General features: G+C 50.0%; 1 protein-coding gene across 1 annotated transcript in view; it reads left to right on the forward strand.

Moving 5' to 3' along the window:
• LOC126547118 (protein qui-1-like) overlaps nt 1–18022 on the forward strand; it is a 154932-nt gene that overhangs the window by 115262 nt on the left and 21648 nt on the right. The window contains exons 14-15 of the mRNA XM_055062607.2: nt 1683–1873; nt 5423–5616. Of these exons, the coding sequence (XP_054918582.2) occupies nt 1683–1873; nt 5423–5616 (385 nt within the window). The remainder of the gene's footprint in view (nt 1–1682; nt 1874–5422; nt 5617–18022) is intronic.

Consider the following 18022-nt stretch of genomic DNA (forward strand, 5'->3'; position numbering starts at 1 on the left):
CAAACCCGCCGTGCTTGCTCAGTGGCTATGGTGTTCGACTGCTGAGCACGAGGTCGCGATATCCAATCCCGGCCACGGCGGCCGCATTTTGATGGGGCCGAAATGCGAAAACACCCGTGTACTTAGATTTAGGTGCACGTTAAAGAACCCCAGGCGGTCCAAATTTTCGGAGTCGCCCACTACGGCGTGCCCCATAATCAGATCGTGGTTTTGGCGCGTAAAACCCCAGAATTTATTTATTTTTTTCTATACCATGGCAAAGCCTCGGCTTTCAATGTGCGTATACAAGATGCACAGCGCATAATACATGACAAGGGTAATGCATTAAAGCGCTACACTATCTGGCACGCGAGCGCGTTGTCGCGTGGCGTTCGTTTTTTTTTTTTTCAGGGGCTTTCTTTTTTTCGCCAGAAAAAAAAAAGGATCACAGAAGGCTTAGGTTGCTTTAAACACGGTTATCGGTCATTTGCCGACACCTTCCACAACTTTTGCATTGGCGGCTTATCGGACAGTCGTAGACAGACAGACAACCGTAGAGGTAACTCGAAAAAAAAAAAAGAGAAGCCAAGTCCCAGTTCGGTCAAAAGCGTAACCGGCTGGAACACTGCTTCCACTTAATTTTTCCGTGCTATTTGCCCTTCATGATTTTGTCGGACATGACTCACAGGCAGCCGCGTCGCCGTGATTCCTATAGAAACGGCCGTTTGGCACGCGGGGTGATGAAGAACGAAGAGTACAATATGAAATGGATTCAAAAACGAAAAATATATCTATTTAATTTTTTTTTCATTATTTCCTTATCGTCCGCTGTGCCGAGCGGCGGATGCCGACGATTACGGCGGCGCGGCTTCGTCTGGACCGATAATGAATGGCAAAAATAATGGGGAAATATGACAAAAATAGAGGTCGTTGGAAAATACGGCCGCAGGATACTGTTTCACGGTTAGTGGCCACGGGGCTCTGCCTCCCAACCGTTCGCTGCAGGAAACCACGCAACTGAATGGCGGCTGAGAAAAAACAATTAAATGAGGATTTCAAAGGTGATTTTCAGACATTTTCCTGAGACACTACCTTCAATGCTTTTGAATATTAACTCCGAAGCGATTACGCAAAACAATCATCCCAAGTTTAAAGTCAGATGCATAGAACTATCTGGAAGTGATTTAACGAGCCAGCACGCGCAAAGTTTCCAGAATGCCGGGATGGTAGCGGTAACGGTAAACGGTTTGGTTTTGCTACACAACCCATATATGAATCTCGCTATTAAAACGAAGCAGTTCAATCGCGCACAAGTGTTTATGTGCCACACCCTCCACTGACGGAAAATGTTAATTTTTGTAGACGTCCAGCGGCTTTCAGGCCCACGTTTATATTGCAGAATTGAGTTTATGAAGAGAACTTCAATAATGTATGTGTTTGGCTGTGTTCGTTTGATGATGTCGGTGCTGTAGCCAGACATATATAACCATGTTTATCATTTTAAAATATTTGTCTAATTACTTATCTTGAAAAAAAAAATGTGAGATACGTCACATTTTCGAGGAGGAAATATTGGGAAACAAGAAAACTACCTTACGGTTATTTTTCGTGCCTACATGAGTACATCCCTGCCGTGGCAATTCGGCTGCCCGTATTTTTCCGCTGTGCTCAGAGTTCACAATTAGGCAACGAACGCGCCGCAGGGTCACGCAACGGCCAGCTCAAGGTGTGGCAGATGAGCACCGGCGAGGCGCACACCAACCTGGACGGCCACACGGCCGCCATCACCTGCCTGGCGTTCGCGCCCAACGGCCTGTTTGTCGTCTCCGGCTCCGAGGACAACACGCTCCGTGTCTGGGGGCTCACCCTCGGTCTGGTCGTCTCCACGTTCAAGGTGTGCCCGCTCTTTCACCATACGCGCTGTCGTTTTCTGTATTTTTTTTTTCGTTGCATACCTCGTTGCACGGTTTTACCCTCAAGCTTATTTGTCATCCTCGAATTTTCGGCCTCATAGGCCAGTTCTAGCGGAATGCACTGATTATATTATTTGTTCAATTAGACTAGTAAGCTTGCTTTCAAAACATGGGCGTGCCTTTCATATACGCTACAACATATTTTCGTCGGTAGTTCTCCGTCTCGTCCCCCGGGTCTCCTGTGATTAAGTGGCCCTGGGATGACCATGGCCTAAATAAGTACACTCCTCAACTGCTTTGAAAGGTAGAGTACTACGCTATAGCCGGAAGAAAACTTGGACATTGTCCATTTCTTTTAAACGCTCTCTATCAGGTCTCAAAGGGAGAAAGGCGAAAAAGGTATACGCAGGGATTGGAGGTTTTGGTATTAGCCCTACCGATAAATGCCGAAAAAAGGCCTGCTGAATTCAACTTTAGGAATTCAGTTTTACCGAAAAAATGGTGAACTTCCGAGTTCGTGCTGGCTAGTCAAACTTAGCCCGCATCACCCGCGACAGCATTCTTGATGAAGAGCTCCGTGTAGGTTAATTTCGTGCTACCCACTGACTATGTCATCCATGTTATTGCAATAGTGTAGGGATAACTCAGACGAACATTTCGGGCAATTTGTAGACATGCAGCCGAAACTGTTGTGAACCGTCTGTCCTATTTGTCATTTTTTATTGAAAACCTTAACGATGTGCTCAGTTATCAGAGGAGCATTCCGTGCAATCCAAGACGCTAAAGGCGAAACTAAGCTAGAAGCTCTCCACTCAGCATTATCCACCAAAAGAGCTATTCATCTTCATCATCTTCTCGAAAAGCTTAAGATTCTAAATGTTCGTGCGAGCGCTAATTATGGTGATGAAAGAAATGTGATAGGAGGGAACACTAGCGTGCTCGGTTCATCGGATTCCTATCGTTGGAATAAAGAAGCCATAGAGCCTATGGCGCTGAAGCCAACGTATTCCTAGATATCGCAGACGAGGTCATCCGCAGCGATCGCCTAGAAGAATGTGCCTGCAGTAGAACACGAAAGTGAGCTAGTTGGATCTAGCTGGAAGAATCTCGCTCTGCATTCAGAAAACGTCTCGTTGAGAAACTGCAGTGCGGCGCGGAGCGCAACAAGAGCGCCGACGTGCACTTCAGTGACGATCGTTGTGGTTCGTGGCCCGCGTTCTAAGCACGAATCTTAAAGGCGAGCATGTCAAAGGACTTCATTGTTTGCTGTCCTCTGTTCTCTGCGGTGGCAAGCGAGGAAGCGGACGTCATACAAAAAAAGGGGGGAATTCGCAAAGTATACACTCAACACGCTGCAGGACAAAGTCGATCCCATCCTTTTCTGGAAAGCGCACCATCCCGAGTGGTTTGCTTCCCGCGGGTGCATCAATTCAAGCGCATTCAATTGCTTAACTAGCTTCGACGTGGAGCGCGGCGTTTCCCAAATGCGGTTAATAAACGCAGAACGCGCTTTTAGCTCTCTGAAGCAAACATCTGCATGCATGTGCACGTATCTTAAGTAAGGCGATGCGGATATTCGAAATTTTAAATACAAATCGAATAATCTTGGCTGTTCGTGTTCGATTCGACAGTTCACTATTCCAAGTTGTCGAATAGCCCTTTGGATTTGAGCTTATAAAGGATAAAAACACTTATTGGAGTCTACAAGCAGAGATTCACGTGCAAGTGGCGACTGTTTCGAATGACTCTGCTGCAGTGGAGCCGCGGTTCCTGCGGAGAGGCACCAGTTTCCGAGGAAACGTACGGAGTAGCTAACTTCTGCTGAATACTTTCCAGGTCAATCAATAGAGACATACGTCGTCGCTAGGCCACATACGAGTTGGCTTTCTCGATTTAGGTAACGCAAATTATTATTTTCACAATCCCACAACGTTCGCATCCCCTTCAAACGATGCCCGGTGCTCTATGTAGCTCTGTTATATCATTATAAGCGCCGTTCTTTCATTTCATTACTGTCATTGTCACCGCGCGCCAGACTTGATTTGCTGAATTGACCAGAAGTCCAATTTTTAATGGCATTACATGTATCAAATAACATAAATAAGCTTTCATATTCATCCTACGCACTAAACAGACCCCACGCGAACTTACATGTCTCACTTCGTTTAGAAGCTAAATATTCATTATTCGATCCGAAGGTCGTCCTCATATATTCGTGTTAGATTCGATTCGGCAATTTCGCTCTGCGGACACCTCTATATTTAACAAATTATTTCAACTATATAATTAACTTGCCTCACTGCCTTTATGACAATAACGCTTGCTGGGGTCACTCTTTGCTTCCCATTGTAAATAAGGGGAAGCAAACATTTCAAATCAAGGAAAAGCAGAAATCGCCAGAAATGTGGCACAAAAAAAGATATAGGCACCGATAAATTGCCGAATTTTCCGAGAAAAATAGAATGCCGATAAATTCCTGCCAAATTGCAAAAAACATAGATGCCAAGAAATACAATCGCCAGGTATACGAATTGTATACTCGCTCTTGGTTTCTGTGCTATTGGCTACGACTTGCCGTTACCTTAAGCGAGCTTCTTTTAAGGCAGTAGTACGGGGAAGTTCCGTAGTGTCGCCAACGTCTTTAAAAAAATGTATAGCGCCAACAGCCCGTGCAGGTTTTGCGCGCCTGACCTTCCCGGGCTGTCGGAGGCGGCAGTGCCCATTGTTCAAAGCTGCTTAGATTGTGTGGGCCTTCGACCACGAACCAAGAGCGCGCCTCTGTGTGGACTGTAGAGAATACAGCCCGAAGTAGGTCGTGCTCCAAGCTTGCAAAACAGCCTCAGTTGACTATAACTGCGCGAGACGCCTAAGCAGTCATGCAGAACGCTAGCGTGAAGGCCGACCTACCCTTGTGCATGTACCATGAACCACGTGACTGGCTCGCATTCTACAACAATGGTAAACAAGGCGGTACTCAATCCGAAGAAAATTGCGCAAGGACGCCGTGTATTCTAGGGCGAAGAACTTACTTCGCTCAGTACTTTCCGACAACAGAGAGAAGTGTTTCCCCCCCAAGAAAGCTCATTTGCAGCATCTTAAGAGCGGTTTCGCAGCAACGCACTCAGCATGCGATGCTTTAAAACCGCCATTTGCAATTGTCAGTGAAAGGGCTCATTTATTTGTAGGAATGTTAGAAAATTTCATGCAAATTTTCAGTCCTGCAGCCCATGCACACTTGGTACAGTCTACAGTTCTAAAAGTAATAATGAATGAAAGTTTTGCAGCTAACTTCGTCGAGAGCTCGTTTACGGTACTCGAACATTTGTAGTTGCCATACAGATACACTAAACAATAATCTGTGACTCCTGCGCAGGTGCAGTTTCCTTTTCGTGCTTCTTTCTTTCTTTCTTTCTTTCTTTCTTTCTTTCTTTCTTTCTTTCTTTCTTTCTAACTATACTCCATCGGTCACAGAAGCAGCGCGCACTTGCGCGTGGTTACACGTCCACTAAACTTACGCGTGGCGTCTGCAGGAGCACCAGAGCAAGATCGTGAGCGTCTTCGTGACATCGGACAGCCGGCGCGTGCTGTCAGTGGACGCGCAGGGGATGCACCGGCTCTGGACGGCCGACAGCGCCACGCAGCTCGTCGCCTGCGCCAAGACGGCCAAGCAGGTGACTCTGCACGCCAACGTCGTCTTCACCGTCGGCGGGAAGAGCGACAACAGGTACGCTACTCGCGGCATTTTTCTTTTCTTTTTTTTTTTTTTGTATGGAAGCGGTTCAGCTAAGCCTCTCACTGCCAACGGCCCTGCCTGGCTTAAACTGCGAGTTCACCTAAACGCATACCAGGTTCACGTGTATATGGTACATATATGGTGACTGTTAGAATCGCACCGCTGGCACGAGTTGATAGGGTCTCGGTGCTGACGCCCGTTATTGCAAGTGGGTCGCAAGCCCCAAGGGTAGCGTTGGCCTGGCGGCCTGGGGCACTGGAAGCATCCGAAGGTCCCGGCAAAGCAAGAGAAGACTGGTAACAGAACAACTTGTTTATTCTAACATAGCAAAAGAGCGGCCGGTCAGGTCGACCGGAGTGGAGAGACGGGAGAGCACGTAACTCAACAGTACAAATCGGAGCCTCTCTCCTGGCGTCCGGGGGCAGCTGCTCTTATACTCTCGGCGTCGCGGTCCAAAAGGGAAGGTCACGGGATGAAGGTCACGGGATGAAGGTCACGGGACGGCGGAGCATGAGCCCACGACGGCGCGCACGGTCGAGCCGAGAGACCTGCTGAACCGAGTGCAGTGACGCATCGCCAACCCGCCCACACGACGGCGCGAACGGTTGAGCCGAGAGACCTCCAGGCTCCTCATTCGGGGAACTCCGCTCCCCGGCTGCCGCGCTTTGACAAGCGAGGGCACACACACACACACGCACACACGAAGACACGTGGCACTGAAACACGCCTGGACACGCTTGGCGGGGAAGCGTTGCGGCGGCGTCGCACGGGCCAAAATGTCCGCCGCTTTGAACGAAGCCCCGGCGTCCGTTGCATCCGCGCCGGCATTACCGCGCGTTGTAGGCGAAACGTAACAGACCGCCCCGCCGGGGGAAGGAGATCCCGATGGTCAGGGGACTGCATCCGCTGTCCGGAGGGATGTCGCTCGATGATGCTCATAACCGTAGTCGGGCGTCCTTTGGCGTTTCTTGAGCGCAGCGCACAGAGAAGGCCTCGTTCTCACGTTCAGGTGCACACAGGACACTGCAAAGTGACTTCGGGAGAGTTGACATTTTTGTTCTCGTTTCCGGCAAGCGTTAGAACTACGCCGAAAGTCAACCGCTCAGTCAGCAAGCACGGCACAACCCTCACTAAGCCCTGCCAGGCTCTTTCCCCTTTTATACTGCTGCCTAGTTCCTTACAGTAGTTTAGCAGCACTCAGAAGCGTCCACAAATCGGAGAAATTGCACTAAAAAGCACATCATCACTTTGAAACACTACACAAAAGCAATAGGTTAAAAATCCTGCCTCAGGAAGAAAAACATCAGTAACAAGCAATTTTGAGGCTGATTCCCACGTTAGGGGCTTCGACTTAAGCCATCGGCGTTACCGTTGAGACTCCCCTTTTTGTAACGCACCTCAAAAGAATATTGTTGCAAAGCGAGGCTCCAGCGCAGGAGGCGGCCATTTTTGGGAGAGATGGTCTGCAGCCATTGGAGAGGGCAGTGATCCGTCTCAATGATAAACCTCGAGCCAGCTAGGTAACATGACAATTTCTGAACGGCCCACACGATACACGCACACTCTTTCTCGGTGGCGCTATACGCCTGCTCACGACTCGTCAGCTTACGACTAGCATACAGGACGGGGTGTTCTACTTCTCCATTTTCCCGTTGGCACAGTACAACGCCCATGCCTCGCTCACTAGCATCACACTGAACAACGAACCCTTTTGTGTAGTCGGGCGATCGTAGCACAGGCTGGCTTGTTAGGGCGCTCTCTAGGGCGCTAAAAGCTCTTTCCTTCGTCTCATCCCAGACGACTGTTTGCGGCTCTGTCTTTCTTAGAGCATCCGTTAGGGGAGCCGCGATATCAGAGTACCTGGGGATGTACCTCTGATAGTAGCCGGCGACACCTAAGAACGACCGAATATCGGTCTTCGTGCGCGGTTGCGGGAAGTCTCGCACAGCGGCCACCTTTATTTCAGAGGGGCGGCGACGACCCCGACCAATCACGTGTCCGAGGTAGACAACCTCGGCTTGTGCTAACTGGCACTTGGGAGCCTTGACTGTCAAGCCCGCATCGCGCAGGCGGGTTAGCACTGCCCGCAAGTGCGCCATATGCTCAGGCCAGGACGCGGAGAATATCGCTACGTCGTCTAGATACGGTAAAGCGAATTCTTGCTGTCCCCGCAACACTTTATCCATGAGGCTTGAAAAGCAGTATGGCGCGTTCTTCAAACCAAAACTCAAAACTTTAGGACGGAATGTCCCCATTGGTGAAATGAACGCCGCATACCTACTAGCCTCTTCTGTAAGTGGAACCTGCCAATAACCCCTGACGAGATCTAGGGTGGAAATAAACTGAGCGCTACTCACTCTCTCAAGGCGCTCCTCGATGTTAGGGATCGGATAAATTTGATCCTTAGTGATGGAATTAAGCCTGCGGTAGTCGACGCAAGGACGAGGTTCCTTGCCCGGTACCTCAACTAAAATCAAAGGGGAGGTATAATCACTCTCACCCGCTTCAATAACACCGAGCTGTAGCATTTTCTTTACCTCAGCCTCCATAATATCGCTCTGGCGGGGTGACACCCGGTACGCCTTGGATCGTACTGGCTCTGGGGAGGTAAGTTCTATGTCATGAGTAAGGACAGAAGTCCTACCAGGCCTCTCAGAGAACAGACCTTGAAACTCTTGTAAGAGCTGGTGTAGTTCTGTTTTCTGCTCAGGCGACAGCGATGCTTTACTTATTAAGTCACTAATGACTTGATCGGTGTCTTTCCTGTTTGTCACTGAGCCTAGTCCCGGAAGCTCGACCGGAAGCTCTTCTAACTTTCCCGCATCGGGAATTTCCTCTCCAGTATCTGGTGCCTTTAACGCTACAGGCTCAATTTTATCCCGTTCGGGCGTGCTCTGAATACCAGCTTGCTGCGCCTCTGACCCTTTTTCATCGTTCAACAACGTCGGCCCCGCAACTACCGCCTTTGCAGCGAGCTCCCGAACCTTCGATCTGGTTAAGGCCTGAACGCTAGCCTCACCAAACAAAAGCCCCTTCTCGCGCAGGAGGTGATCGGACCTGTTCGAAAATAGGTACGGGTACTGGGGGGGCAGCATAGATGACACTGCGGCCTCCGTCTCAAGTGCTCCGAAAGGTCCTTCAATAAGCACTTTTGCTACCGGCAGACACACGCTATGAGCTTCCACTGCTTGCTTGATCCATGCGCACTCGCCCGTGAACATATCGGGTTCTACGTAAGAGGGGTGAACTACATCCATTGTAGCTGCGGAATCGCGAAGCACTCGGCACTCTTTCCCGTTCACGAGGAGGTCTCGCATGTAAGGCTCGAGAAGCTTCATGTTCTCGTCAGTGCTGCATATAGACAAAAACACGACTTGTGTTTTTGTTTCTGGACACTGCGCCGAAAAGTGACCCGGCTTCTGGCACGTATAACAAACGCGCGCTTGCCTCGTCTCGAACCGCTTTCTGCGTTCGGCTTCGGTTGCCGCCGTCTCCTTACGTTCGGTCGGACTGCTTTCACTCGCATCCGCACTACGTGTATCCCCCTTTGCTCTCATGGGTGTGAACTTCGGCCTCTCAAACTTGGAGCCAAATTCACCCTTTTGACCGTCCTTAGCTCCGCGAGCCCGACGCGTCACAAACTCCTCGGCTAACTCAGCGGCTCTAGCCACCGTACTAACGTCTGGCCTATCCAAGACCCAGTACCGCACGTTCTCAGGTAACCGACTATAAAACTGTTCTAGCCCGAAACACTGCAGAACTTTCTCGTGGTCACCAAACGCTTTCTCTTCTTTGAGCCACTCCTGCATGTTTGACATAAGCCTGTACGCAAACTCTGTATATGACTCACTTTTGCCTTTCTCATTTTCCCGAAACTTCCGACGGAACGCCTCCGCTGACAGCCGGTACTTTTTTAGCAGACTCGATTTCACTTTGTCGAAATCCTCTGCCTCCTCTCTCTCCAAGCGAGCGACTACGTCGGCCGCCTCGCCGGGTAGCAAAGTGAGCAAGCGCTGTGGCCACGTTTCCCGAGAGAACCCCTGCTTCTCGCACGTTCGCTCAAAGTTAACCAGGAACAAACCAATGTCCTCTCCAAGCTTAAACGGCCGCATCAGGTCAGTCATTTTGAACAATACTCGTTCTCCTGCACCGTGTGCCTGACTTCCATTACGAGCGCGTTCCATCTCTAACTCGAGACGCTTCATTTCCAAAGCGTGTTCACGCTCTTCTTTTTCTTTCTGTTCTATTCGTTCACGCTCATCTTTCTCTTTCTGTTCTTTTTGTTCACGCTCATCTTTCTCTTTCTGTTCTTTAAGTTCACGCTCATCTTTCTCTTTCTGTTCTTTAAGTTCACGCTCCTGTCTTTTTGCCGTCTCCCTCTCCTCAATGGTCTCAAGGCATTCCGACAGCTCGTCATCCTCAGCTTCTAACTCAAGAATAGCCCTTAGCAGTTCTGGTTTTCTGAGTTTGTCTGAGACATCCAGACCCAACTCTCTCGCAAGCTCCAGCAATTTCGGTTTGCGCAACGACTTCAAATCCATGGCTGCTCCGAATGCTGCTTTCTCTACTGCCTACTATTGTCTTGCCGCAAACTAACCCGGTAGCAACGACAACCACAATTACCAGCTCTGTTTCTAACACTAACAAAAGCCTGGCAAAACTCAGAAGAAGAAAGTCCCGCACTCACCAAACCTTGCAGCCAAGACTTCAGCGCAGTCGTTCCGCTGCAGGCAACCAGTCATCACACAGGGCTCGTTGCACTGCTCCCGGATGGTCGTTGTGCTGCTCAGCATACAGTCAACCGCATCTCTTCGCTGCTGGCCTCCGTTGTCGCGATCCCTCCGCTGCCACCAGATGTTGGAATCGCACCGCTGGCACGAGTTGATAGGGTCTCGGTGCTGACGCCCGTTATTGCAAGTGGGTCGCAAGCCCCAAGGGTAGCGTTGGCCTGGCGGCCTGGGGCACTGGAAGCATCCGAAGGTCCCGGCAAAGCAAGAGAAGACTGGTAACAGAACAACTTGTTTATTCTAACATAGCAAAAGAGCGGCCGGTCAGGTCGACCGGAGTGGAGAGACGGGAGAGCACGTAACTCAACAGTACAAATCGGAGCCTCTCTCCTGGCGTCCGGGGGCAGCTGCTCTTATACTCTCGGCGTCGCGGTCCAAAAGGGAAGGTCACGGGATGAAGGTCACGGGATGAAGGTCACGGGACGGCGGAGCATGAGCCCACGACGGCGCGCACGGTCGAGCCGAGAGACCTGCTGAACCGAGTGCAGTGACGCATCGCCAACCCGCCCACACGACGGCGCGAACGGTTGAGCCGAGAGACCTCCAGGCTCCTCATTCGGGGAACTCCGCTCCCCGGCTGCCGCGCTTTGACAAGCGAGGGCACACACACACACACGCACACACGAAGACACGTGGCACTGAAACACGCCTGGACACGCTTGGCGGGGAAGCGTTGCGGCGGCGTCGCACGGGCCAAAATGTCCGCCGCTTTGAACGAAGCCCCGGCGTCCGTTGCATCCGCGCCGGCATTACCGCGCGTTGTAGGCGAAACGTAACATGACCATTATATTTCAAGAGATGGACAAGAAAATGATATCGTGGTACCACCTTCGTGAAAGCGCCAACACGGAAGTCCATGGCTCTCATAAGGCTTTCAGTGCAGACGCCTGACGTAACCGCAAAGAACTCCTGCGCTTGCGCAGTATGGATGCCTCCTCCATGCGCAACACGTCATCAGATCACCCGTGTACCGTCTGCTATGACTCGGCTGAAGCATCCTCGCCGTCCAGCGGCGTCCGAATAGTCTCAGTCGCGGTCTCCTACCGCACCCGCAAAGGCTGTTGGGAGCAAGTATTTGAAAGTGACGTCAAGCATTCCCTCCGTCGCCCTCTGTCGTACGCAGCTTATGTTGAGTCTCGTTCAGCGGTTCTTTATGCGTGAGAGTGTTTCCTCGTTGTGTCTATGCTGATGTATCCTGCTTTGTATGATATGTATTCCGTCAACGAGAGCTAAAAGCATCTCATGCTTAAAACGTAGGACGCCGAAAGCTCACATGTGGAGACAGCAACAGTCTGTGTTCGCTGGCGCGCGGGAAGCGTTAGTTTGCGTATGGTGGTGGTGGTGATAAACTTTATTTCTGCTATTTACAGGAGAGGTGTGAGCTGAGCCCTAAGGGCCCATCCCTTACAATTTCTGGGGGGGGGAGTTCCTAGTCCGGGACCCCCGTGGCTTCTGCAGCGGCTTTGGCTAGGGCCACCAGGGCACGTTGGTCCTGGAGGGTTGAGCAGCCGAGCAGGACGGCCTCCCAGTCCTCTCGGGTAGGGTGGGGATTTGGGGGACAGCAGGGTGGGAGGGGCATGCCCACACCATGTGGTATGTGTCCGCAAACACCTCCGCACAGTGCGGGCACTCGCCGGAAAAATGCCGGGTTCAAGTGTTTCAGCACCGCCGGGCACAGTACTGTATTCGTGTAGAGACGGAGAAGCCAGCGCTCCTCCGTCTTTTTGAGGCCTTTGCAAGGGGGAAAGTATCGGCCGTGATTAAGCTGATACAGCTGTGTGATTTCTTTAAAGGTGATTGCCGGCTTGAATTCAGGGACCTCGTCGAGAGTGATAGAGGCGATGCCCGGAAATGAAGCGCGCGGGCTGTAGCGTCGGCTACTTCGTTCCCCTCTATTCCCTGATGAGCTGGGGCCCAAATGATGGAGCGCCGGCGTTGAAATCCCTGGTTCTCACATTTCTTAAGGATTTGGAAGGCACGATATGGGATTTGGCCTTGTTCTACATTGCGGCAAGCACCCCTCGAATCAGTAATGACTCGAGACGCTGGATCTGCGGCAGCAAGCGCGATAGCCACCTCCTCCGCGTGAGTACTATTGGGGGCCCGGAAGGTGAGGCCATTAACGGGTGTGTTTTGATGGACGACTGCCGCCATAAACCAACCCCCGTGGTGAGGGCCGGCAGCGTCCGTATAGAATACTCCTGGGCGATCTCCATAATATGTTCTGGTGATCCTTGTAGCGCGCGCTTGGCGGCGGCCCTCGTGAGTATCTTCTGTCACGTTATGAGGGAGAGGGTTTACCTGTAAGGTGAGACGCCAAGCGTCTGGCAGGGAGACTCTGGGTTCCGTGTAGGTTGTATATCGGATGTGCAAGCGGGACAAGAGGCGGCTTCCCGCTGGTGTTTCGCTCAACCGCAAGAATGGATTGTTAAGATGAGCCTCGCGTAGTTCCCCAAAACTTTTAGTCACCCCGAGTTCGAGGAGTCGTTTGTTGGACGTAGTAATGGGGAGATCGAGGGCTCTCTTATAGATTTTGCCTAAAATCACCTCAAGGGCGTTTTCATCTCATTTGCGTAGGTGGAGGTAGGGCACCGAGTAGAGTATTCGGCTGGTTACGAATGCATTCGCTAGCCGCAAAGCGTCTCTGCATCGCAAGCCCCCCTCTTTATTGGATACCCTACGGATCATACGACCCACTTGGTTCCCCACCTTACGGAGCTTTTGAAAAGTGGTATCAATTTTGCGGTTCCTATGTATGCAGATGCCCAAAACTCGAATCTCGTCGCGTTCCGGGATGGGGCCTGTACATAGGGATAGGTTGAGTTTAGTGGTGCACTTCGGGTGGGGTCGTAAGTGCACAAATTCTGATTTGGTCGGGGAGCATTCCAGGCCGCATCGACGGGCATGTTCGTCCACAAAAGCCGCCGCATGCTGCAGGTTGGCCTCGATTGCTCCAACCGATCCGTGAGTAGCCCACAATGTGATGTCATCGGCGTACAGAGCATGCTGCACGCCTGGGACCTCACCCAGTAGAGCAGGGAGCTTCATCATGGCCAGATTGAAAAGGAGTGGCGAGAGTACCGCTCCCTGCGGGGTACCTCACGTACCGAGCTGGTACGGGCCATGTTCCGTGTCTTGTATCCGGATAAAGGTTTGGCGGTCTGTGAGGAATTGTTTAATGTAGTTGAAGGTGTTGAATCCACAGTCTACCTGGGATAAGTGGGTTAGGATGATTTCGTGCGTGACGTTATCGAAGGCACCCGTTAGGTCTAGCGCAAGGACTATATACCTTACCGTCACTAGGGTGTTCGACTAGCTAGAGAATCTCCGTATGAAGTTGTAGTAAGACATCCTGCACGGACCGGTGTGGGCGGGAGCCGTACATGGTGTCTGCAAAAACGTGTTAGGTTTCTAGATGGGTGGACAATCTATCCCGTACCATAGACTACATCAGCTTTCCCACAAGAGGTGAGGGAGATGGGCTGGAGATTGTCTGTGTTTATGGCTTTTTCTGGTTTAGGGATGAAGGTGACCAACGCCGTTTTCCAGTCAATGGGAAGAGGGCTGTCACCTTGCCAGATTGCATAAAAGTAAGTGAGGAGCTGCTCATTGGCTGGATCGGGGAGGTTGGCTAGAAGCTTTACCGTTACCTTATCCCTGCCCGGAGCTGTTCCTCGTTTCATTTTGGCAAGTGCCGCTTTCAGGTCATGAAGCTGGAACGGGCGATTCAGCTCAGCATTCTCAAAGCCTGCATATGAGTACGCGTGACCTCGCGCATCCTGGTCTGTGGAGAGATATTTGTCTCTGAGGGAGGTAGCCAGTGTGGCTGTGTCTCCGTTAAAGTTGTGGATCGCTCGCTGGAGGTGTTTATCGGTTTCTGTTCAGGTTTGCGTAGGATCAATTACGGCGCGGCAAAGATAAAGACGTGTTTCCTGAGGCCAGCTTTCTTAATTAAAATTATCAAAAGGCCGCGATCCTTGACCTTTTGACATGCATATGTGTTCTCTAACATAGAACTCGCAAAATTTGATTTTGTGGCAGACGCGTTTAATTTCTTTATCCTGCTGTAGTCTGCATTTTGATTCCAGCGTGCTTTCCATTTGTGCTTAACTATTTTTACTTTTTTTCTACACAGGAAGAAGATGTACCCAAAAATAGCCACATAGCCAAAATGAAAATTCTGACGCCAACTCGGACAAAAACTAGCCCAATCTGGCAACCCTGTTTACCAACATCAATTATCCTTTCGATTACCATTTGGTTCGTTTGTGTTACCGGTTGATTACCGATTTTCGTTTTAGGGCATTCGTTTGATTAGAAAAGTTATATAATCCTATCACACGCAGTCAACAAACAATGGCACCAAGGACAGCATAGTTCTCCGTAGTTCTTAATTGGATGAAAAAACAACTGGCCGCAGGTGGGATAAGCACATTACGCGTGCGACGCTCTTCCCGGTTGAGCTACCACGGCGTCGTTTTCCCATCCATTTTCTGAGGTATCTATGTTTATCTGCTAGGCCTAACCTTGAGGGCGCTAGCCAGCGCCATCACTCACGGCCTTAGTGGTGGATATGGAACATCCTTTCTGCCGCAGGCATCACGCCTATGTGAACTTTTTTGGGCGAAGGAAACTGGTCAATAAACCCACACATGCTGCCTAAAGGCATCAAAGTTGCCGGATCCGAGTAATGAACGAGAAGGAGGAAACCGGGCCCCTCGGTTTCCTCCCTCGCGTTCGTATATATATATATATATATATATATATATATATATATATATATATATAGTTGACTCATTTTCATTGTACAATGTAATGTACGCTCAATATTTCCACCTGTTATGATGTCGATCGCGAGAGGCAGTATTGTAAATAAAATTATATATATAAAGGAGAGCTGTAAACTGGACACGTGATCGAGCGTCTGGCTTTCAGCTCTCCTAATCGTGTTTCCATAGAACGAAGGCCGCATGGCCCTTGCGGAAAAAGTCGACGATTTTTTTTTTCATCCGCTTTTAGCACCGGCTTATCGCTTATTATTTTGGACCGTGGCGTATTTCTATCTTGAGAACGTCGTTATTGATGTGGCTGCCGCCTTCGTACTTTGGAAACATGGTTGAGAGCGCTGCAAACCAGACACCACGCAGGCACGCAGTGTGATCATTTTATTTTGTATACACTTCGCAGGCTTTCTTCAGAGCCCCGGAAGAATATGCACACAAAATATAACGTGTCGCAAACAACCAACTTGGGGTTTTCCGAACACGCTATACAACTTTCCCAATTGATCTTACACCCTAAAAAGCATGTTTAAAAATATCCGAGCACACCTAAGCGCTTCTTAAGAGTTGTGAATGCAAAAACATTAATGTCCGATCGAATGTCACTGAGCGGTATTTCAGCTCATTTTGCCACCCGGCAAAATGAGCTGAAATAAACAGACGCGTTTGACTGGCCCGCTGAATGTCGAGTTGAGGAGGGGCTCCGCGAGAACGATATATATATATATATCTTTTCTGAATCCTGGAGAGGTTTGCCCATGGAAGCGCGCATGCCAGACCAGGTGGACACGTGATTAAATGAAATGATACGTGCAGTGCACGTCACAGTTACGCAAAACTCAGCATACGCAAAACTCTACGATGAGCTTTGCAAGGCCGCCACCGGGGTTGCAGGGGTTGCGCCTCGACGGTGGACGAGATCAGACAGAAGGGAAACCATCAGGGTCTTGGGGGCGCACTGCTCCTCGCCACTCCGACCGCCGTGTGCACCTCGGTGTGGTGTGCGGACGCCTGCGCACAACGCTCACGCCAGCAGCGCATAGCAGCACGCTGCCCCGACTCCGCTGCAGGAGCCGATGAAGCGGAGGGTGACGCGGCGCACGCTTCGTCGTTTTTTGCACCCATTGGCACTGCGCGTCTCTGGAGACCAGAGTGCACCAGTGCCGTCCGTGCCGTGACAGCGTGGCGGCGGTAACGGCGCGAACGCGCCTCGAGTGTCCATATCAACGCTATCGCTGTAATAGCTCCGCCAGATTTGCTTTAAATTGATCATTTGATTTTTACCTTCAGCTCGAACTAATTATGGCAAACAGGCAGCCTGTAGATTTACTCTGAGCTTCCAGAAATCGCACTTCTATCAGTTCTATCAAGGCAAAAAATGCAAAGGTGTTTGTCTGCGGAGATATCAATCCACGCAAAGGAACGTCGAGGGGCCAAAATTAATTTACTATAAGGCATCCCTGAACGTGATGCGGGACTTCAAACCTCACCAAATGTCGCTCAATTTCGTTCATCAAAAGGTTCACGCATACATGATGCGCGTTGCTTTTTGTTCTACGCACTATAGAAACATGGTTACTCCGACATAAAGAACCAGAAGCACGGCGTTTTTCCTGCTTGCTCGGTCCTCTAACAATGGCTCGAGCAAGCAAGCAAACGCCGCGGTGCAATGGCCAAGCGCGTGCGATGGCCTCTGCGTCAATGGTGGCGATTGAAGCGTGATGCTTAGTTATAGTTTTTCTGCGCCAGAGCAGTAAAGAACATTAAACAGGGGTCACTCCGTCAGTTCTTTCGTTCGTTCGCTGCAGCGTCGTGCCGTGAGTCACACGTCGTTTATTCATTATTACAGCACTGATGCCACGTGCAACATTTTGCAGCAACAAAACCTGAGTCGTCATGCCATCGCCGTCGGCGTCGTTGCCGTCCTTGTGTCGTTGTCGAGTGGCCGACGTTGCGCATACTTCGGGGAGTTCGTACGGGATTGCAGGAGTGAGAGGCTTGGAGGCGTTGGGAAGAGCAAGTGATGTCGCAGCAAATAAATTTACAGCCGCAGTAATCGCTGAACCGGGCGGATATATATTTTTTTACAGCAATGTCAAGGTTTTCTTGACAAATGTCTCCGGCGTCTCTAGAACTTAGCAAAATCATGCCGTCGGGGTTATTTCGTGCGACATTCGACCTGGCCACAGCGGCTGCTCTGAAAGGTAGGCGTGGTCGCACTATCGAGCCGGCATATTAGTTAAAATAAACAATGTCTGTGCTAACATGAGTACGCGTTATTCTTTTTTGTTGTTGTTCTTGTTGTTGATGTCGACGTTGTAAGAAAGTGATGATGTTCAAAAGAAATAAACGTTTACACTTTAGCAAGCTTTGTGTGTATTCCACTGCAAACTGGACAAATATTTGCAGAGATGGGAGAGTGCGTCTGACCACGAAATTTATCGCGAAATAAAAAGTGTCAGGCAAAATATAAGGCAGATAACCGCTTATATTAAAGCCCATGTTTATGAACAAAATTATGAATTAAAAAATGAAACACTAATAAAACTGAAAAATGTGCGTTAGGGCAGCCTCACTACAGCTACCGGTCCTCCCATGCATAAAAGATACGAAAGTAAAACAACTTTATTACCCTAACTTCGCCGCGGGTTATCCGGAATACGAATTCGTTCAGCTTCTCCGGTGGCTTAGCAAGAAACACTCCACCTTATTCTATATTTATAACGTTGTGTGAAAGTTTGTCATTTGCTGATAAGTATTGCGAAGTGTTTAGCCAACTGCCACTGACATATAAGACGTGCGGCGAAAATGTAATTGTTAATTAACCTA

Source organism: Dermacentor andersoni, chromosome 1 (genome assembly GCF_023375885.2).
Source record: "Dermacentor andersoni chromosome 1, qqDerAnde1_hic_scaffold, whole genome shotgun sequence".
Classification (NCBI taxonomy): Eukaryota; Metazoa; Arthropoda; class Arachnida; order Ixodida; family Ixodidae; genus Dermacentor; species Dermacentor andersoni.